At 40.2% G+C, this 22,975-nt stretch overlaps 1 protein-coding gene across 3 annotated transcripts in view; it reads left to right on the top strand.

Moving 5' to 3' along the window:
* The window catches only part of SRGAP1 (SLIT-ROBO Rho GTPase activating protein 1), a 277,626-nt gene that overhangs the window by 231,443 nt on the left and 23,208 nt on the right, over window positions 1-22,975 (top strand). For 2 of the 3 annotated variants that reach the window (XM_036299100.1, XM_036299103.1), the window contains exons 13-16: window positions 3,734-3,794; window positions 3,949-4,026; window positions 6,133-6,267; window positions 22,409-22,514. In XM_036299100.1, coding sequence (XP_036154993.1) covers window positions 3,734-3,794; window positions 3,949-4,026; window positions 6,133-6,267; window positions 22,409-22,514 — 380 coding nt within the window. Of the gene's footprint in view, window positions 1-324; window positions 359-3,733; window positions 3,795-3,948; window positions 4,027-6,132; window positions 6,268-22,408; window positions 22,515-22,975 lie in introns of all 3 variants that reach the window. The other variant, XM_036299101.1, reaches the window with a different exon arrangement.

Below are 22,975 nucleotides of genomic sequence, written 5' to 3'. Positions count from 1 at the left end.
AGAGGAAATAAATGTGGGTGTTATTATGCTGGCAAAAAGAGAAAGCCCTCTTTATTTTTTTTTTTAAAAAAGACCATAATTTGTACAAAAAGGAAAAGAGCTACCTGATAAAATGTTTTGTTTTTACTCGTGCAAATAAGGTGGCACAAAATAGACAAGTCCCTTGTCAGGGTGGCTGTGCAGCTCAGCAGGAGTTCTTATTTCCCGTGACTTGAGGAATTCATTATATTGGATAAATTGTAAGAGCCTGTGGTCTGTATCTTGTATCTCTGCTGTGTTTACTCTGTCTTCTTTTTCATCCTGTATTTCTGGTAATGCTTCTAGCCGAGGACGAAGAAACTCGCACGCGAGACACCAGGTATAGTGCTAGAGGGAAGTGAGGGCGCAGCCTCTTTCGCTCTTGGTGTCATTTCCCAATCATCGTCATGCTTGGCTCTAATTGGGTTTTTTAAGGTCTTTAAAAGAAAAATGTTTGCAGCTGGAAATTAGACAGGCTTCTAAATAGGCTTTGCTTAGAAAGGCATTGCAGAAGTCAGACACTAATTTAAGAAGAATAGTCTTCTCTGGTAAAGCTGGATAAACTCATCGTTTTTATGTTGTGTATTTTGGCGAATGGACCAAATTTGAGTCCATGGGCTTTTATGAAAAGGAGAGTCAATATTAAATACCATATGCACACTTAGCCCCGGATTATAGACCCCCATGTGAAATAGACAAAAGAGAAAATAAGTTTGTCTTTCGTGGCTAACATTTTACAACACCAACTGCAATGTTTCTGAAGACTAAACTTATATAGGAAACTACATCATTGATAATCTCCCTTAATAATATGTTACAGATATCTTACCTTCTTCAAAGGCAGATCTTTTATTGAATAAGCACACCAGTGACTTTTAAACATTTGCGCACACATGAGACTCATGTACGGACAGACAGATACATGCATGCATGGCCTTAAGCATGAGCCCTAACCATGCAATTAAGTGAAAGGCCACAGGACACCTAAACAGCAATCACAAACACACTGCCATAGCCTTAAACCCAGAAGAGCCTTATTGGCTCTAATTTAATATAAAATTATTATCAGATTTGATTATCCGGTTTCCCAGCCCAAGGCTTCTTATAAGCAGGGGTAAATTAGCTGGAGAGAAGGACCGATCCAATGGGAGCACTGAGATGGCAGCCGAATGGCCTGACGGAGAGAGAGGATGCAGGGAAGCTCAGGAAAGCAAGTGGGTGATTCTGTTACTTCTGATAGCACAGTGTGAGAACGACTGCTTAAGATGAAAGAAAAGCACATACTATGTTTTTTTATAAGAGTACATTCTTTTTTTAAATATATCTTTGTTGATGATTTCAGAGAGGAAGGGAGAGAGAGAGGGAGAGATAGAAACATGATGAGAGAGAGAATCATTGGTTGGCTGCACCCTGCATGCCCCCCTACTGGGGATTGAGCCCACAATCCGGGCATGTGCCCTTGGCCAGAATCCAACCTGGGACCCTTCAGTCTGCAGGCCGACGCTCTATCCACTAAGCCAGTGTTGGCGAACCCTTTGAGCTCGGCATGTCAGCATTTTGAAAAACCCTAACTTAACTCTGGTGCCGTGTCACATATAGAAATTTTTTGATATTTGCAACCATAGTAAAACAAAGACTTATATTTTTGATATTTATTTTATATATTTAAATGCCATTTAACAAAGAAAAATCAACCAAAAAAAAATGAGTTCGCCTGTCACCTCTGACACGCGTGTCGTAGGTTCGCCATCACTGCACTAAGCCAAACCAGCTAGGGCATTTTAAAGATTTTTCATTAATAACAGTTAAAGGAAACCGAAGATAGGTACTAAAAAAGGAGTAAACTGGTTATCATGGGAAATTCCCTATGCGAGCCCTTCCCTGTCCCAGATGGCACACTAAAGAATCTTTGGGAACAGCAGTGACACAGCACATCCAGGGATCTCTGCCCTTCTGAAAAGTGCTCCATCAGTGGAGGTCCCCACAGTATCACTGTGAGACAACAAGAGCAAAACCATTTCTCCTCTTTGTCCCCTGGGAAAACTGAGAAACAGAGGGATTCTGCCAAAGCAGCTGGCATCCATGAAGTTAAAACACACGTTATATTTTTACTCCAAAATTCATTATACCTGAAGGAAGTACTGATAATAGCTAAAAGAATAGCAAGTACTTGAGTAAATGTAACCACAATAAATATGTTTTAAGTAATAAGACATTTTTGCTTGGAACAATTTTAGTGCAAACATTTTCCTTTTAATAACCTTTTATTCTTTGTTTTTCTTTTTGTTTTAACACTCAGTTCAGCAGAGATGCAAACTAATATTCTCCTATTATCGCTTACATTTAGATATTTGTTGCTCTTTTACAATGTTACATGTATTGTTCATATGAAGGTTTCTTCCTCTAAAACACACTTGTATCTTAAAGAAAAATCCCCTCACATACTCGGTAGGTTTTGATATAATTATGTTGTCATTCTCACGTCAACTAGTCCAAACCAAAAAGAGTTTGCATTCTTAGGGACCTTCTTTAAGAAATTAATGAAGTTTACATTCCTAAAACAAATGAACTCTTAGAGAAACTTAAAATAAGCTCCAGAAGTCATTGAACCATAGCTGCTTTATACAGATTGTCTTAAAACCTAAAATAAAACTATTCCTCAAGCTGGGCATTACCCATTCTAGGAATAGTAACCAGTTTAAATTGCTGAACCACATTATTCCTAATCCTTCCCGTGACTTAATTGGAAAGGTTAGTGGATTCTGAATTGTTCTAATATATTAAGACAGCCAAATTCTTCTTGTGTTTCATAATAAAATTCCTCATGTATTAGTACCTAATGTCAGCTAATCATTTCGAACCTCCATGTTTCCTTTAAGATCTAATTTCTGAAAGAGCAGAGTCTAAAGTACATGAAAAACAACTCCCTAGCCGGTAACCTTCTGTAATGACATGGAGTGTGTGGCGTTGGTACACATTTAACTGTGACCTTGCAGCTCCTTCATCTCACTTGTCATCCTCGCCATGTTTTAAAACATTTCTAATACTCACATTTGTTCAGTAGAGATGTGGGGGGAAATGGCCACAAAATATTCCTTCCTACGAAAATGAGATCTACTGGGATGTGCCTTTGTGTCATTTTTTTAAAATCCTTAAATCATGAAAAAGTATCAGTGAAAAATCAATCAGGATGAGTAAGTTCTGGTGCAAACTAAATAAATACATTGCCCATGATAAGCACCTTTAAAGCAATTGTCATATCGTGCCTCTGGGAATATGTGAGCCTCTCAGGATGTCCCAGTGACGATCCCGGAAGGCTGAAAGGTTGTGCTTAGTGACTAGTTTACACCATTCTTTTTAAGTCCATTAGATTAACTTTATAAATAGCCTTTTAAACAGTGAGTGATTCACATACTCATTTTGCTATGTGAGCCTGAGTGCAAGTAAAAGAGATGCACAGCAGAGTCAAATTGAAGCAGGGTTGCTTTAAAGGTATTTTATTTGGTTTGCTCCAGAACTGAAACATACCTCTGGTTAAATTTAATTTTAATTTTGGCCCTTGTGTACTATTTGCGGGGGGGTAGGGCGTATTTGGAAATGGTCACCTTTCAGATGATCAATGCCGTGCACTCCTTGTAGTTAAACCGTGAGCGTTATTATGATGTGTGACTTAATGCCTCTCCTGGGCCGTTAACTGGTTTCTACCTCTACGCAGGACTCGGGACAGATTATCCCCCTCATTGTGGAAAGTTGTATTCGGTTCATCAATCTCTATGGTAAGCCAGGAACTATAGAATTCTTATTTTTAAAAATAAGCACTGGGAATATTTCAGTAAATGTGTCTTTCCATTGAATATTTAATTTGTGCGAAAGGGGGGACCTAGAGGAGATAGGGGATCTTTCACTCTGTTCCCCTTCTGTTCTCTTTAGGTCTTCAGCATCAGGGGATTTTCAGAGTGTCCGGTTCCCAGGTGGAAGTCAATGACATTAAAAATTCATTTGAGAGAGGTAAGTGCATGTCTGTCCCTCTGAGCAAGTCATGGGACAAGCCATCATTTTCTGTAGAGTGAGGTGGCATCCTCACTCTGTATATGTCAGAACCTTTCTCTTTGCATTTATTTCATTTTGGAAATTGAGGTAAGAATCTACTTAGGATAGTTAAGAAATGAAGTACCATATAATCTTGCATAAGGCTTTGTCATCAAGTATAGGAAAGCATATGAGGGTGTGTCCTGGGTTAGGACTGGCAGTGATCATGCTCAGCATGTGTGTCCAGGGGGCCAGGAGGGGCCCTGGGTGGGTGGCGAGGACAGCCCTGGGCCTAGCGAGCCAGTGTTTAAGGTTCATGTCTGTTTCCTTGTTGGGAACTCTTTCCTTCCACCCCCAGGCTCCTTCCCCGTGACCAGCGGTACCTAACTGCTGTTCACAATTGGCTGTCACATAAGTCCTACTACACTGTTCATTAGCCCCGTATGATTAGCAAAACCATACTCTTTTGTGTCAGGCAGACCTAGAATCCAGTCAGACTTTTCCATTTCCTAATTTGGGTCAAGTTACTCATCTCTTACTTTGGCCTCGGTTTCCGAATCTGCAAAATTCCAGGGTTGGTGTGGAGGATTAGGCGTAATCCATGAAAATGCCTAGCTCTTTAGTGATGGCTCTTGGTTATTAACGCTCTCCAGTTATAATGATCTGGATACACCTGCCCCTTCCTTCCTCTGCACGGAAGCCAGGCGGAGAATGCAGAGGGAGAGGCGTCGTGGCGAGGAGACAGGGCTGCTTTCTCTCCCGCTCCCATTTCCCCCGGCCCCGGCTTGGCAGAGAGCCCTTGAAATTCTGAAACCTTGGTTGCAGAGTAAACTTGGAGCCAGATTGTTTTCCTGTTCCAAATTCTCAGACTGATATGATGTGTAGAGCGGAGCAGCCTCCCTTGTCAGCAGCTCAGGGTTCCAAGTCTCGAACATCGACCACATTCAGGAGAAGCTGAAATGTAGTAAAGCCTCAGGTTCCCATGCCAGCCACCACATTAGCTTTCCTTGGAAATTCCCCTGATATTTGTTATTTATTTGCGACCTCTTTGGGTGAGGCTTTGTCACATTGGATAAAAAAATATACATTTTGGTAAATTTCTGTTCAGTGATTTCCCACCAAGGAGCAGAGAAAAGGGAACAAACATGTCCCTGAAACTGCCTCAAGAGGAAAAAAAGAAAACCCCAAACAAGTTAAAATGCAGTGTGCAATTTTTGTGAACTTTAGAAGAGAAGAGCAGTCTTGTGAACAAAAGGTAGTGTTCGATTTAAGACTGCATAATATTATGTTGAATTTAAGGATTTTATCTCAATTTCTCAGGGAGGTGGACTAGCCAGGCCACTTACTAATATTTTTAAACTGCTTCCCATACATAAATAATATCATTTCATATTTGTGATATATATTTTTAAAAATTTCACCTTCTGTACAAATTCCTTGGTACATAAGGGTACATTTTCAAATCCCGCTGTCTGATTTCAAAATCTTCCACTGCTGAAGGCAGCTCCCACATATGCTGGGAGCACCACCCTGCCACTTTGGGAAACACTTATTAATTTAATTATAGATGTCCTCAGTCTGGGGGGGGGGGGGGCTGTAATATTTTTGATATGTTTTGCTGATCCATATAGCCAGACAGCCCTGTATTATGTCTTTTTCCCAGTGGGTTAAGAATGTAGTATTTGAATTCATGTCAAACTAAGATTACAGATTTTAGCCTCAAAAAAAACACAACATTGGGTAAAATTTTAAATCCCACAATATTTTATTTTAGGATTTTGGTAGCTTGTAAGGGATTATTTGGTAGCGTAAGATTTTTTAAAAAGCTTTATTTTTAGTCAACTATTTTTAAGTTAATCATGGGGTGGTATCTCTAAACCATTTCTTTTAATTTTAGTACCATATAATCTTTCATAAAGTATAATTAAAAGATACATGTATATATAGAAGTGTCTCTCTCTCTCCCTCTCTCTCTCTCTCTCTCTCTCTCTCTCTCTGTGTGTGTGTGTGTGTGTGTGTGTGTGTGTGTGTGTAGGAGAAAAAAAAAAAAAGACTGCCTATAACTAATTTTTTTTTTTTTTTTAGGTGAAAACCCCTTGGCCGATGACCAGAGTAACCACGATATTAACTCCGTTGCTGGCGTTCTGAAGCTCTATTTCCGTGGGCTGGAAAACCCCCTCTTTCCTAAGGAAAGATTTAATGATCTGATTTCTTGTATCAGTAAGTGGACTTTACTTTTTAGTCTTTTCCCACCAGAACTGTTTCACTACCGAGTTTCCTGGAAAAGGCAATGGCCCCTCTCCACGTGTCCTCCCACCCCCACCACTACCACCAGATTTCTGAGACCATTTGTTTTCTTTCTGGATTCAGCGTGAGTCATCCTCCCAGCTGTGGCCTCGCCCTGAGCTGAGTGGGCTTTGCTCCTGAACTTGCTCAGGCTCCTTAGAGCCCACGGGCTTCCCACTTAGTGGCTGGAATAAGTGGAAAGGGAGGTGCCAACCAGCTAAGGGAGAGGAGGAAGTTATAAGCATGGAAATACAATTTCTTTTTGGCTTTTGGTTCTTTGTTTTTTCCACCAATCTTAAGAGTGGGATAATTTATCCATCTTGAATGTTACTTCAAGAAATAAGGTAAACTGAGCCCTGCCTGGTCGCTCAGTGATTAGAGCATCAGCCCGAGCACAGAAGGGCACATACCTGGGTTGTGGGGGTTCATTCCCAGCCCCTGTTGGGCCAATCAATGTCTCCCTCCCCCTCTCCCTTCTTCCCTTCTTCCCTTCCAGTCTATCTAAAAGCAATGGAAAGATATCCTCTGGTGAGGACTAAAATTTTTATGTTTTATTTTTAAAAGAAGATAAACTGAGATAAATGATCATTATTACAGTGCCGGAACACCAGGTGGCAATTATCTGCCAGTGGGCCCCAGCTGGTAGGCCGAGTTGCATTGGGACGGTGGATGATACATTATGAAACCAATAATCATCAGCAGAGTGAAGTATTGCTGTTTTCTTCAGTGGGAGCTTTAGACACTACAGGAGGGAAGGTGAAAATAATGTCAGGAATCAGGTATTAACTACATTAAAGTTCCATACATCTAAAAATGCTGTGCCCCATAGGTCCGTTTTCCCGGGCAAGGGTCTAGGGCTGACTTAAATCACATAGTGAGGGCTTTGGTACGTATCAAGCTTTACTCTAAGAAGGAAACCTCCTACCTCAGCTTTCCAGCTTCACACCTGAATCAACTCAAAAATATTTCTACTCAGCCCCTGCCCCATTCTTACCGCCATATTCTCCCTGAAGCTGCTGTGACTGCCTCTCACTTCTGGGTTTTGTCCTCTCCCCACATCATTCCGTGTTTCATATTGCAGCTAGATTTAAAAAGACAAATTGGGTGATATCGCGGCCCCCACCTCCTGTTTAAAAACCTGTTTTAATATTTCCCACCTAAAAATAAACTCTTTAGTATTGGCAGTTCATAGAATAAAATTCTTTCTCTATCTGATCTCCTTCTACTTTTGGGCTTTCATCTCCTGCCGCCCTGCCCTGTTTACTTTGTTTTTCCACAGTAGCAAACTGCAAGCACACGGGGCCATTCCCCACCTCGACGCCTTTGCCCGGGCTGCTTCGTCTGCTGTCCCTGAAAGCCGTCCACATCTGCTATAAAGGCTTGGCTGACTTGGCTCTCCTGTCAGACACCATTCTCCCCAAAGCAGAATTGACCACTTTCTGCTCTGTCAGTGTTTCCCTGTGTACCTATATCTAACCCCACTGTCTCCCTCTACTAGAGAGAGAGTTCAGGGGAAGGTTAAGCAGGTAGGCTCTGGACTCAAAGAGGCTAGGACCAAATGTTAAGTCAGTGATGGCGAACCTATGACACGCGTGTCAGAGGTGACAGGCGAACTTTTTTTTTTTTTGGTTGATTTTTCTTTGTTAAATGGCATTTAAATATATAAAATAAATATCAAAAATATAAATCTTTGTTTTACTATGGTTGCAAATATCAAAAAAATTTCTATATGTGACACGGCACCAGAGTTAAGTTAGGGTTTTTCAAAATGCTGGCACGCCGAGCTCAAAAGGTTCGCCATCACTGTGTTAGGTCCTCATTGCTCACCCAAAGCTATGTGACTTTAGACAGGTTTCTTAATCTCTCTGCACTTCAGTTTCTTAGCTATAAAATAGGGAGAATATTAGGTCAGATAACATTGGGTTGTGAGAATTAAGTGAGTTAATATGTGTAAAGTGCCAAGAACAGCGCCTGGCAGTTTGTCCAATGAAACGCCTATAGTTAAGCGCCAGAGGTCTGTGAGGTTTTGATGGATTATTCCGTTTTGTAGTTTTCAACACTTGACATAGTTATATTCCAGGCACATAGTAAGTGCATAATTCATAATTGCTAAGTTGAATTTAAATGAAGAGTCAAAATTCCACCAACATTCTTTTGTTGGCATCCATACCTGCAGTCCTGGCTCTCGTTGGGTATGAATTCCCCAGTCATAATTACCTTCACCCCCACCCCCTGCGGTCTGATGTCTTCTGTGGTGTTCAGAAGTGTGTCTGTGCGTCCATTCCAAAGCCCTTGCACAGTCTGAGTCATCTCCGTGGGCCTCTGACCCAGCTGGAAAGAACTGAGAAGGAGGTGTCATACTTCTGGAATTCTCCTTTGGCCATGTCCAAAGATTTCCCTCACATCCCAGCCAGAAAGCTTAAATCTGGAAAAATAATAAGCACTCTACGAATGCTTAGAGGTTTTCTAGGCACATACATCATATCAACGTCTATACACGTACCAGTTGGTAGAGCAATAGCGACATTGTTGGTTACTATTATACAATTATTTCTTGCTTCCATTGGATGAGAAGAAATATTATTTAATTGTGGTTATTAAAAGCTGAAGCCGCTGAGTCAGAATTATCTAGGTTCAAATCCTAGCTTTACCACTTAACAGCTTTGTAACCTTGGACAGAGATTAAGACTTAATCTCGTTAAATATCTGTTTCTTTATTTACTTCATAGAGTCTTATGAAGAATACATGAAACAATTCATAGAAAGTTAGAAAGTGTTTAGCATCCTGTCTGGTACATAGTCAGCCTCAATAAGTATTGCTAGCTGTTATTCTTACAGCTGTTACAATGGCTGCTACTATAAACTGGGTTAGCCACTTACTAGTTTGTCTTTTAAAACATTGGTTGGTTTTGGGTTTTTTTTAACATAATTACTAAATGCATTTGGAAATGATGTTAGTATAACAAAAGTTGTGTTGGTTCCAGCATGATTTTGCCCAGCACATTAAATGTTTTGTAACAAAGACAAGTTTTCCACAATTAAAGAGTTAAGCTTAGCAAACTATGAAGACTAAGGAAAAAATGGGGAATCTCCAGCAATATCTTCCTTTCCTGCAAGCGGTGCCTTATATGAAATGCTACAAGTGCAAGCGAAGACGCTGCAAAGACATTTACCCCTGTGTGCATTAAAACAATGGAGAGAATTAATGAAAATCAATGGATTAATAATCCTTGGGTTAAATTTCATGAAAATAGTCTCCATTGGAAACCAAAACCCTCCAGGACCTTCATCTCAAAGAAGCAGAAGCCCTGGAGTTCAAGGTCGATAAGGATGCGAGATACACACACCAGTAGAGATTTCACTGTGCTAGCAATTTAAGTAGTATTGTTAATGTTTTGGATAGTGCTCTAGTGACAAACTTTCTCGCAGGCGTTAACAGTCTTACTCGTAAGTTCTGTTATTTTTAGTATACACTTTTGCAGAATAGGATGTTTTCAAGAATATGGGAGGGCACTATATATAACAACCCCTTTTCTTCCAACATGTAGTCTCTTGAAAAGAAGGGATTTCTAACTATTATTGATTTATCTCTAGTTAAGCATTTTTTTCTTACCAGTGTGACCATGATGCATCTGTAGTTTTCCTAGATTTTCAATAAAACCTTCGAGAATGGTATAATATGTATATCATTATAGCCTCTCATTGATGTTACGTACTTTTGACAATCTGAACCATTGATTAATTGCCTACCATGTGCAAAACTTTCTAAGGAGTCAAAGACTTGATTTTTGCACTCACAAGTCTGAAAATCTAGTAGGGGAGATAAGATATTTACAAATAGATGCAACTAAGTTGGTATGTGATAGAAGCACAAAGATTTAGGAATTGTAGGGGAGAGCGGGCACTCATGGAGGTCAGTGGTTGTTCATGCCATGTTCTCCTGGCATTGCTATAATTGGGTTTGACTTTCCCTAATAAGGTAATTGCATGTGACAGTTATTTTGTATAAAAAAAATCTATCCTTTGCATCTTTTCTAAGAGTTACATAAACACCTCCTACTTTTTTTTTAATTGCTTACCTGAAGACCTGGTGAACTCAGATGCAATGTAAATTGAAGTGACAAACTTGGTAGTATCTCAGTTTCTCACCCAAAAGTTGATTTTTTTTTAAACCATCTACTTTGTGAATGGTTTTGGGAATGCTCCAGATTATGCCCACACAGTCTGGGCAGCTTCTAGAATGTGTGTTGTGGCTCTAAGATGTTCCAGGGAAGAAGTCCAAGTGCCTAGCTTTAGAAGAGCCATTCATGGCCTCTGCTGGCTGCCTCAGGCTGCGAGCCCAGAGGGAACATTTGCATTCCATTTGACATTATGTGTTATTCTTTAGGTGCCTGCTCTGGACATGGGGAAACATTTTTAGGGAGTAATTGTTTAACTTTCACAAAACTAACATGTCGTCATTGTAGAATATTTGAAAAACACACAAAAGCACAAAGAAGAAAGTACTGTCGACCCTAATGCCACCACCCAAAGAGAATCATCGGTGTGTGTGCTCTCTGTTGCATTTCCTTCAGCTCTCTTTCTGTTCCTGTGCACACCCAACTTTTTTAAGAGCCAAAGTAGAACTATACTGTCCATTGTGTTCAGGATCTATCTTTTCTTTGACTTTTTTATTATACAGAATTTCAAACATCAAAAAAGGATACAGAACAACCTAATGAGCCCAGTATAAATGGTCACCTAGATTTAACAACTTTCATTTAGGTAAAACTATCCCACCTCTACCCCTTCCATCATCCCATTGACATTATATCACTTCACCTGTATATATCTCTGGAATATGAAGATTCTTTTCTCATTTTTATATGTACAACATAGCCACAATGCCATTATTATACCTAAAAAATAACAACAATTCATTGAAATGATCAAATAGCCAGTCAGTACTTTAAAAAAACAATTGTTTATTGTGCTATTAATATGTGATCACTGTAGATATATTAGAAAATAGGAGAAACCAAGATGGCGGCATAGGTAAACACTGGAGATTACTGCCTCGCACAACCACTTCAAAAATACAACTAAAAGACGGAACGGACATCACCCAGAACCACAGGAAGGCTGGCTGAGTGGAAATTCCACAACTAGAAGGAAAGAGAAAAGCATACCGAGACTCAGAGGAAGTGCAGTGCAGAAGTGAAATACTAAGGTGCGGAGGTACACGCGGAGTGGGCTGGCAGCTGAGGGCGCGATTGTCTGTTTCAATCGGGAGGGAGTCTCAGGCTCTGAGCTCCAGTTCCGGGTGAGTCTCTAGGGACCCAGGCTCAAACGGGAGAAGTGGGACTGTCTGTCAGCGGTCAGAACTCAAGAGCAGCTTTCTCTCCGAGGTTTGCAGCGGGTGCTGGGACTCAGAGAGGCAGAGCCCCTGGGGACAGGACTGAGAGCCGCCATAACTGCTCTCTCCGGCTCACCCTGTTGATCCTGTGCGACCCGCCCTGCCCAAGCCCTGCACAGAGGCATTTGCCGGATAGCCGCAGGCAAAGGCTAGATTAGCACCTCCCTAGAGGACAGAAGTTCTCTCACTGCAGACACAGCTGATTCTCATAGCCACTTGGCCTGGAAGTCAAACCCTCCCTGGTATTAGCTACAACAATCAAGGTTTAACTATAAGACTGCGCACAAAGACCACTAGGGGGTGCACCAAGGAAGCATAACAAAATGCGGAGACAAAGAAACAGGACAAAATTGTCAATGGAAGATATAGAGTTCAGAACCACACTTTTAAGGTCTCTCAAGAACTGTTTAGAAGCCGCCAATAAACTTAATGAGATCTACAAGAAAACTAATGAGACCCTCGATGTTATATTGGGGAACCAACTAGAAATTAAGCATACACGGACTGAAATAACGAATATTATACAGACTCCCGACAGCAGACCAGAGGAGCGCAAGAATCAAGTCAATGATTTGAAATGCGAGGAAGCAAAAAACACCCAACCGGAGGGGCAGAATGAAAAAAGAATCCAAAAATGCGAGGATAGTGTAAGGAGCCTCTGGGACAGCTTCAAGCATACCAACATCAGAATTATAGGGGTGCCAGAAGATGAGAGAGAGCAAGATATTGAAAACCTATTTGAAGAAATAATGACAGAAAATTTCCCCCACCTGGTGAAAGAAATGGACTTACAGGTCCAAGAAGCGCGGAGAACCCCAAACAAAAGGAATCCAAAGAGGACCACACCAAGACACATCATAATTAAAATGCCAAGAGCAAAAGATAAAGAGAGAATCTTAAAAACAGCAAGAGAAAGAAACTCAGTTACCTACAAGGGAATACCCATACGACTGTCAGCTGATTTCTCAACAGAAACTTTGCAGGCCAGAAGGGAGTGCCAAGAAATATTCAAAGTGATGAATACCAAGAACCTACAACCAAGATTACTTTATCCAGCAAAGCTATCATTCAGAATTGAAGGTCAGATAAAGAGCTTCACAGATAAGGAAAAGCTAAAGGAGTTCATCACCACCAAACCAGGATTATATGAAATGCTGAAAGGTATCCTTTAAGAGGAGGAAGAGGAAGAAAAAGGTAAAGATACAAATTATGAACAACAAATATGCATCTATCAACAAGTGAATCTAAGAATCAAGTGAATAAATAATCTGATGAACAGAATGAACTGGTGATTATAATAGAATCAGGGACATAGAAAGGGAATGGACTGACTATTCCTGAGGGGGAAAGGGGTGTGGGAGATGTGGGAAGAGGCTGGACAAAAATCGTGCACCTATGGATGAGGACAGTGGGTGGGGAGTGAGGGTGGAGGGTGGGGAGGGAACTGGGAGGAGGGGAGTTATGGGGGGAAAAAAGAGGAACAAATGTAATAATCTGAACAATAAAGATTTAATTAAAAAAAAAAAAGAAAATAAACTAGAAAAACAAATCACCTGAATCCCTCTACACAAAGATAACTACATTTATTTTTTAGTGGCTTTCCAGATTTTTTTCTGTACATATATCTATATACTTTTAAAAGCAGCTTCTCAAGATATAATTCTCATATCATACAATTCATCCATTAAGGTGTATAATACAATAGTTTTTAGCATATTCACAGATTATGCACCCATCACTACAATCCATTTTAGAACATTTTCATGACTCCAAAAAGAAACCCCAATTAGAAAACACTTTCCATTTACTCCTAACCACCACAACTCTCAGAAGTAGGCAACTACTTTCTATCTATAAATTGACCTATTTGGGCCACTTCCTAGAAATGGAGTTATACAATATGTGGCCTTTTGTGACTGGCTTCGTTCACTTACCATAATGTCTTAAGGTTCCTCCATGGTGTAGCATGTATAATACTCTATTTTATTACCAACAATATTCCATTAGATGGGTATATCACAACCACATACCTTTCATAAAAGTTGTGTCATATCCAGTGGCCGCTAATGGATGTGAGATTTCTTTTTGAAGGTTCTAAAATTGATTGAGGTAATGATTAATCAACTGTGAATATACTAAAAACCATTGAATTGTATACTTTAAATGTATGAACTATACAATATATAAATTATATCTCAAGAAATCTGTCATTAAAATTTTTATCATACTGCCTAGCTGGCATGGCTCAGTGGTTGAGCGTCGACCCATGAACCAGGAGGTCACGGTTCAATTCCTAGTCAGGGTACATGCCCGGATTACAGGCTCAATCCCCAGTAGGGGGTGTGCAGGAGGTAACTGGTCAACGATTCTCTCTCATCATTGATGTTTCTATTTCCTTTCCCTTCCTCTCTCTCTAAAATCAATAAAAACATATTTTTTAAAAATTTATCATACTATATTTGCTCTTTGTAAACCACTTTTTAAATTTAATGATATCATTAACATAGTCTCATATCTGTAAATATGTTTTAAAATATAAATTTTAGTGGCCATGGCATGGTTTTTATTTAGTTTAACAAATCCCTTAGTTTTAGAAATTTAGATTGTTTCCAGTGATTTTTGCAATTATACAAAATACTATGATGAGCCCTTTAGTGCACAAATCAGTTTGCTCATTTCTAATTGTTCCGTGAAAACTTTTGAATTTTTTTCCTGGTCCTCTAGTGTATGTCTTTGTTTCTAAAAATTCTTCCAGCTTTATTGCGAACATGGTTGTTTTCTCTCTGAACTCTTAATGTGTTTGATGCCTTATAATAATTTTCTTTTATCCCCCAAAATATTTTCTAGGCTTAGTATCTGAACTGAATAAGTAAAGCTTCCTAGGCTAAGACTCAGTTTCTTCATACGAACCTTCATATGATAATTCAGCAGAAGGAGAAACATTCTGTATCTATTTCTACAGTGTTTCTATTTAACTAAGAAAGAACACAGTGGCTTAATTCACAGAAGTTCATCTGTTAATACTTAATTAGAGAGAAGTCGCTAGCATTTCCTTTCCTACCTGGAAGAGCGGCTGGTAACTCATCTCTAGACCAAGATCCATCCAGATGTACTAGACTATCTCTCTGGGTTGTTTTTTTTTTTTCTTTCCCTGTTATTCACACACATCGCTGTTATGCACACACAATTGATGAATTCCTAGACATCATTAGAACCTAACAGCAAACCCAAGTGCCCTTGGACTGTTCAGTTCACCTTGAACACTGCTTTACGGGCTATGGAGCTCAGAAAAAATTGTGTGCTGGCTCTTAAATAAACCATTCTAAATGTGGCCATCCATTTCCTTTTTTGTCTTTATATTTAAAGATTAATTTGCATCTTGTGATTTAGTCTTTGTTTTCTGACAAACCAATACTTTTGCAAATAGTGCCACAGAAGACCTGGTGTTTCAAATAACACTAGTGTGACCTTTTCGCCATTTTCTGAAGTAACCTGTGCTTTGTGGGGAATGTTTCACACAAATTTACATGGAGCTGTCAAAGCCCCAGGCTGAGAAGTTGGGATTTCGACATAGGAGCCTTGCCATGCTAGAAAAAAGAGTATAAATTAGCCTGTGGAGCTTGGAGCCTGTGACCAAGATTGGAAGAATGCCACTTTTACCTAATTACATAAGATCTGAATTGTGGAAACAAAGCCCAGCATAAAAGAATTCCAAGTGAAATACTGGTTTTCCTCACTGACACCTTTTGTAGGGAAAGAAAGATCCATCTCTTCACGCAGCTTAAAATTATGGAAGACTGAATTGCCACACTCACAGCCAGCAACGAATGCACATTAATCAGAGTGTCCTTACAACCATAAATGTTGACCCAGTAACTGGACTCAGGAGAGTAAATGAGTCATTTGTACGGAGTGAGGCTGCTGTGGGATGCACGCTGCAAGCCTGTTCAGCAAGCAGTCAGGTGATGTCTGAGTCCCGCTCGCAGCCAGAGGGTCCGAGGCCTCTGGGACAGACAGATTTGCTATACTCCAGGAATGCCAGCAATTTCTGCTGTGTCTTGCTTTATGGTTACTGTAGTTGCAGAGAATGTATGCCTGACTCCGTTTCATCTAGTCTTTTTGGTGTCACTTTTTTTTCATTCCTGTGGCTTTTCTCTCCTGAAACCTTTCATTTGCATCTCACAGCACCCCCTCCTGATCTCTCTGTGTGTATGCGCGCATGTGTGTGTGTGTGTGTGTGTGTGTGTGTGTGTGTGTGTGTGAAAATATACATAACAAAAATTTACTGTTTTAACCATTTTTAAGTGTACAGTTTAGGGGCATTAAACCATTCATCTCCAGAACTTTTTCATTTTCCTAGACTGAAATATTGTACCCAGTAAGCAATAACTACCCATTCCTCCCTCCCCCTAATCTCTGCCAAGCACCATTCTGCTTTCTGTCTCTATGAATTTAACTATTCTAGATACCTCATATAAGTCAAATCATACAATATTTATCTTTATTTCTGGATTATTGCACTTAGCATAATGTCTTCAAGGTTTTATCCAATTTATAGTGTGTATCAGAATTCCATTTCTTTTTTAAGGCTGAATAATATTTTATTGAGTGTCTATACCATTTGTCCATGAATGAACATATAGGTTATTTCCACCTCTTGGCTATTATGACTAACTAGAGGCCCGGTGCACAACATCCCCCTTGGGGGATGTCCGACTGACAGCCACAGTGGGACATCCTTAGCGCTGCCATGGAGGTAGGCCACTATACTCACCAGCTATCAGCCCTGCTTGTGGCTGAATGGCACTCTTCCTGTGGGAGCACACTGACCACCAGGGGGCAACTCCTGCGTTGAGTGTCTGCCCCCTGGTGGTCAGTGTGCATCATAGCAACCACTTGTTCCACCATTTGGTCAATTTGCATATTACCCTTTTATTATATAGGATGCTGCTATGGAATTGGTATGTAAATATATTTTGCCTTAATTCTTTTTTAAAATATTTTTTATTGATTTCAGAGAGGAAGGGTGAGGGAGAGAAAGATAGAAACACCAATGATGAGAGAGAATCATTGATCGGCTGCCTCCTGCATGCTCCCCACTGGGGATTGAGCCCACAACGAAGGCATGTGCCCTTGACCAGAATCAAACCTGAGACCCCTCAGTCCACAGGCCAATGCACTATCTACTGAGCCAAACCCGCTATGGCACCCTAAGTATTTTTAAATAAAATTTGTAACTGTCCTTATGGGGTTCAGGAACTAAGTTTAGAACTGAGAGATAGAAACCAAAGGATCTTGAATTATCATTCAGCCCCTTGGAAGTAGTACCTGTGTCTTCTTCTATCCTGGCAATTACTTGCACCCTATGGGATTTGACAAAGATTAAAGATCAATAACATATTAAGAGTGGTTCCTTTTGCATTTTTTTTTCCTTTACCTGAAAGACCACAAAGCTAGCTTTCAGCTGCTAAAACCATCTCTCTCACTGACACTGACTATAACCATACACTAAGGATTAGCTTGGAGAAGCAGTAGACTTAACTCTTTTTTAAAAATATATATATATTTTTATTGATTTCAGAGAGGAAGGGAGGGAGAGATAGAAGCATCAATGATGAGAGAGAATCATTGATTGGCTGCCTCCAGCACCCCCCCTCTCCCCCGCACTGGGGATCGAGCCCACAACCCAGGCCTGTGCCTGACCTGGAATGGAACCATGACCTCCTAGTTCATAGGTCGATGCCCAACCACTGAGCCATGCTGGCCAGGCTAGACTTAACTCTGGAAACACCCCCAGGTCCTCAGTAAACAACAGCAGAAGTTTTTTGTTGTTATTTTGTTTTTATTATGACCCTTATATGGCTCTCTATGTGGCTAGAAACAAGCAGAGGGTATTGCCAATTGGGACCATTAATGGGACAATTCATCTTTATATTATTTACATAAATATGTTACACTTTGTGAGTGTTTGGTTTTGAATCATGAATGTAAAGTCATTTCTGCACGCACCATTTTTAATAACCAAGGGAATAAATGCTAGTAAATTTCAATGTTTACTTTCAAGAATGGGTCATCGTATTTATATATAATTTCACCTTTGAGTGATTTTGCTTGTTTGTTGAGATAGACTTTCTAGATACAGGGGTGCTAAATTGTCTTTGTATCTTTAACTGAGAAGAGCAACAGCAGTAATTTTTTTAATCAGTTATTTCAGGTAATAACCTTTTAACCATTTAATTTTGGATATGAAACAACAATCTAGCTATACCTAAATATATAGCATTTATAGATGCAAAATTATCCCCCATTAAACTCTCAGTGAGTTGCAAATTACTTCATCTGTAGGTATTTTATCTCCTCTCTGTATAATATGGGTTTAGCAAGTGACCCATGAAGTTGTCATGGAAGATAAACAGATTACTCTGGGACATGTTATGATCCTACTGGGACACTGGAATTTTTGCTAACTTAATTACTGAGTTCTTGTGGCCTCGGTAAATTTATGTACCTGTTTAATAACTTTTTTAAAGCCTCTTATTCCCTCTTTTCTGGAAAATACAGTTAAGATCATTGTCTGGGAAGTATATTAAACAAAATACTTAAATTTAATAGATGTGCCCCTAACCTAACCTGTTCATAAGTGTTACTTTTTTTCCTCCATTTTGAAATACTTTGCAAATGAAAAGGTAGGATATAAGGCATTTATTTCAGTATTACTGAAATCACACTATTATTAATTATAGATTTATGTTGAAAATTTTCTTTTTTTGGGGGGGGGGCATTTGACCTGTGACTTTATTTTTTTTTTTATTTTTTTTTTAATTAAATCTTTATTGTTCAGATTATTACATTTGTTCCTCTTTTTTCCCCCCCATAACTCCCCTCCTCCCAGTTCCCGCCCCACCCTCCGCCCTCGCTCCCCACCCACTGTCCTCATCCATAGGTGCACGATTTTTGTCCAGTCTCTTCCCGAATCTCCCACACCCCTTTCCCCCCCCAAGAATAGTCAGTCCATTCCCTTTTTATGTCCCTGATTCTATTATAATCACCAGTTCATTCTGTTCATCAGATTATTTATTCACTTGATTCTTAGATTCACTTGTTGATAGATGCATATTTGTTGTTCATAATTTGTATCTTTACCTTTTTCTTCCTCTTCCTCCTCTTAAAGGATACCTTTCAGCATTTCATATAATCCTGGTTTGGTGGTGATGAACTCCTTTAGCTTTTCCTTATCTGTGAAGCTCTTTATCTGACCTTCAATTCTGAATGATAGCTTTGCTGGATAAAGTAATCTTGGTTGTAGGTTCTTGGTATTCATCACTTTGAATATTTCTTGCCACTCCCTTCTGGCCTGCAAAGTTTCTGTTGAGAAATCAGCTGACAGTCGTATGGGTATTCCCTTGTAGGTAACTGAGTTTCTTTCTCTTGCTGTTTTTAAGATTCTCTCTTTGTCTTTTGCTCTTGGCATTTTAATTATGATGTGTCTTGGTGTGGTCCTCTTTGGATTCCTTTTGTTTGGGGTTCTCCGCGCTTCTTGGACCTGTAAGTCCATTTCTTTCACCAGGTGGGGGAAGTTTTCTGTCATTATTTCTTCAAATAGGTTTTCAATATCTTGCTCTCTCTCATCTTCTGGCACCCCTATAATTCTGATGTTGGTATGCTTGAAGCTGTCCCAGAGGCTCCTTACACTATCCTCGCATTTTTGGATTCTTTTTTCATTCTGCCCCTCCGGTTGGGTGTTTTTTGCTTCCTCGCATTTCAAATCATTGACTTGATTCTTGCGCTCCTCTGGTCTGCTGTCGGGAGTCTGTATAATATTCGTTATTTCAGTCCGTGTATGCTTAATTTCTAGTTGGTTCCCCAATATAAGATCGAGGGTCTCATTAATTTTCTTGTAGATCTCATTAAGTTTATCGGCGGCTTCTAAACAGTTCTTGAGAGATCTTAAAAGTGTGGTTCTGAACTCTATATCTTCCATTGACAATTTTGTCCTGTTTCTTTGTCTCCGCATTTTGTTATGCTTCCTTGGTGCACCCCCTAGTGGTCTTTGTGCGCAGTCTTATAGTTAAACCTTGATTGTTGTAGCTAATACCAGGGAGGGTTTGACTTCCAGGCCAAGTGGCTATGAGAATCAGCTGTGTCTGCAGTGAGAGAACTTCTGTCCTCTAGGGAGGTGCTAATCTAGCCTTTGCCTGAGGCTATCCGGCAAATGCCTCTGTGCAGGGCTTGGGCAGGGCAGGTCGCACAGGATCAACAGGGTGAGCCGGAGAGAGCAGTTATGGCGGCTCTCAGTCCTGTCCCCAGGGGCTCTGCCTCTCTGAGTCCCAGCACCCGCTGCAAACCTCGGAGAGAAAGCTGCCCTTGAGTTCTGACCGCTGACAGACAGTCCCACTTCTCCCGTTTGAGCCTGGGTCCCTAGAGACTCACCCGGAACTGGAGCTCAGAGCCTGAGACTCCCTCCCGATTGAAACAGACAATCACGCCCTCCGCCGCCAGCCCGCTCCGCGCACTCCGCACCTCAGAATTTGACTTCAGCACTGCGCCTCCTCTGAGTGTCCGTATGCATTTCTCTTTCCTCCTAGTTGTAGGACTTCCACTCAGCCAGCGTTCCTGTGGTTCTGGGTGATGTCCGTTCAGTTTTTTAGTTTCACTTTTGAAGTAGTTGTTCAAGGCAGCAAACTCCGGCGTTAACCTATGCCGCCATCTTGGTTCTCCAGCATTCTTGATCTGATTTATGTTGAAAATTTTCAAGTGTTATAGGAATGTTAGTTGGATGAGTGTGTTTTACTTAGCTTCTGGTTAGAGTTTCTGAAATCCCATTTTCTAAAAGTAGACAGCGACAGTTCCAGCTATGGCATACTCAAAGATGGGAATGAGAGTGCTTTGTCCCAAGGATCCAGATAAATTATTTATTGTTTTGCGAACTCCTCCGTGGTTAAATTAGAATATCCCTAATACATTTCTCACCTTTTCAGCCATGCAGAGAGGAAAATAGAATGCCTGGGTAACCTGGTGGTTTGATAAGTGGAAAGTAGCTGGCTCAGCACTCGAGGTTCCAGGGGCCTGCGCTTGGCATGAGTGATTAGGCAGTGCTTCTCAGCCCTGGCTGCAGAAAGACTCTTGGGCATCAGCATTTTAAAAACTCTCCCCAGGTGATTCCACGTTAAGGTTCAGAACCACTGGTTTAGAGAAATTAGAATAGGAAATTGCATTAGGAGAGTATTAAATGGTCTAAGTTAGAAATAATAAAGTTTTCAACTAAGAAATTTTTAGTGAGATAAGCAGGGGGTAGAAACAACAAGACTTATGAATCCCACATAAGTAAGAAGAATGAAGCAAAGATACCATCTTGATAAGAGTGATGGTCCTAACCTTGAGGCTGGGTGAGGTTACCATTGAAGAGAACCAAGTAGAGATCCTTGAGGGATAACCACATCTGTGGATGGAAAAGGTTAAAAACCTGACAAGGGGAGGGGGAAAATCAATTCTCTGTCCTGTCAGGAGCTAAAACCTGGATTTTCAAGTGGACTACATGAATATCTCAAGATCAATTAAGAATAAGTGCAGTAATATGAAATTATACTAAGCTTTAAAAATATTTTTGAAATAATCTTCGAAATATTTTTCTCAAATATACACTTATTGGGTACCTTCAAAGCATCTTTATAAAGATACTTTGAAATCCAAGAAAGACAACCAGACTTATGAAACATAAAACAAGTTCTATCCCAGCTCCATGCCTCCAGCCAGCTGATGTTGGGTAAGCCATGTACCCAGTTCTCATTTTCCCAATCCATTAAGTGGGGATGGCAATACACGCCATGCCCCCTCCACAGCATTGTTTTCCACATTAAATTAGATAACGAATGTGAAAATATGGTTTAAAATGTGAACCATTATGCAGATAATGGAATATAACAATAACCTTTTTTGCTGCTGATCATAAGCACTTTAGTATTGAGAAGCTTTGGACAATTTGTATTCCTAGAAAGAGATAAAATGATACTAGGAAATCCGAGGTACCCATCTCTTCAGATATTTCACCATCTTACAGGGAAGGCAGGATAAGGAAATGAAAAGCTATACACACCAGGGTGTAAATTCTATGAGTGCAGCAATCCTGTCACTAGTGTACTCCTAATGTCTAACTCGGTGCTTGAAACCTAGCAGGCTCTCCTAAAATATTTTGTTTAAAAAATGTATGAAATAATATAATACAAGGTAAAAGTCATATAAATAAAATACTGTGGTAGTTTTAGGGGAAGGAATTGCCTGGATCATAGTAATTTACAGACAAATAAATATATGAGGGATTCATGAATAATGGGGTGAAGGAGACTGTCCCCCAAAGCTACTTTAGTTAACATGGAGCAAAAAGGAATTGAAGCATATCAGATGCAAAATCTAGAAATAGCAGCAAGTGAAAAACAATTTCTTAAATCTAGAAGTCTCCAAGTTGCTCAAGGCCAAGACCGTGAAACACAGGGGAAACAGTTATGGGTCGGAGTAGAAGCCTTCAGAAATGGGGTTACACTCAGGGTGGTCGCTTATTCACTGTATTGGTTATGACTACACCTCACCCAGGGGCAAGGGACTGCTTCTGTTCAGAGGTGAAGTGTGTTCTGCTTTCAGTGTGGCGAGTGAACGGATCCTGACCGTGTCCTCTTCTTTCTGCAGGAGTAGATAATCTCTATGAGAGGGCGCTTCACATCCGCAAACTCCTCCTGACCTTGCCCCGGTCGGTCCTCATAGTGATGCGGTACCTCTTTGCCTTCCTCAATCAGTAAGTACCCTAGTGCCCTGCCAGAATGCCCATCTTAATTCTATTGGCACAGCTCTGAATGCTGCCTTTGTTTCTGGATTCTGTAAAACGTACATTGGGTTTCATTTATCAGCAGTCAAAAGTGATTGAGGATAGACTGAAGGTCCATTTTTCCTCAGCAGGTCAAGGTTGTTGCATAGATGAAAGATGCAGAAACTATGGTCATAAATGCAAAAATATACAAATAGCACTAAAAAGAACACTTTTCAGTGATGTCATGAATGTTTTTGTCAAAATGATATAAACCACCTGCTCTGCAGAAAATGTCAGTGATTTTTTTTAATGTGGTAGTTGGGGAAGGAGGGGACTTATAGATGAGTCTTACACACAGATCCAAAAAGGAATTTCTGCAAATTCAATATAATGAGACCTTGTCAAGCAAAAGATATTTCTAAAACCTCTTTTTAAAAATGTAATAGAAG

The sequence above is a fragment of the Myotis myotis genome, unplaced genomic scaffold (assembly GCF_014108235.1).
Source record: "Myotis myotis isolate mMyoMyo1 unplaced genomic scaffold, mMyoMyo1.p scaffold_m19_p_3, whole genome shotgun sequence".
In the NCBI taxonomy this organism is placed as follows: domain Eukaryota; kingdom Metazoa; phylum Chordata; class Mammalia; order Chiroptera; family Vespertilionidae; genus Myotis; species Myotis myotis.
The sequence above is the reverse complement of the archived record's forward strand: the minus strand, read 5'-3'. Positions and strand labels throughout refer to the sequence as shown.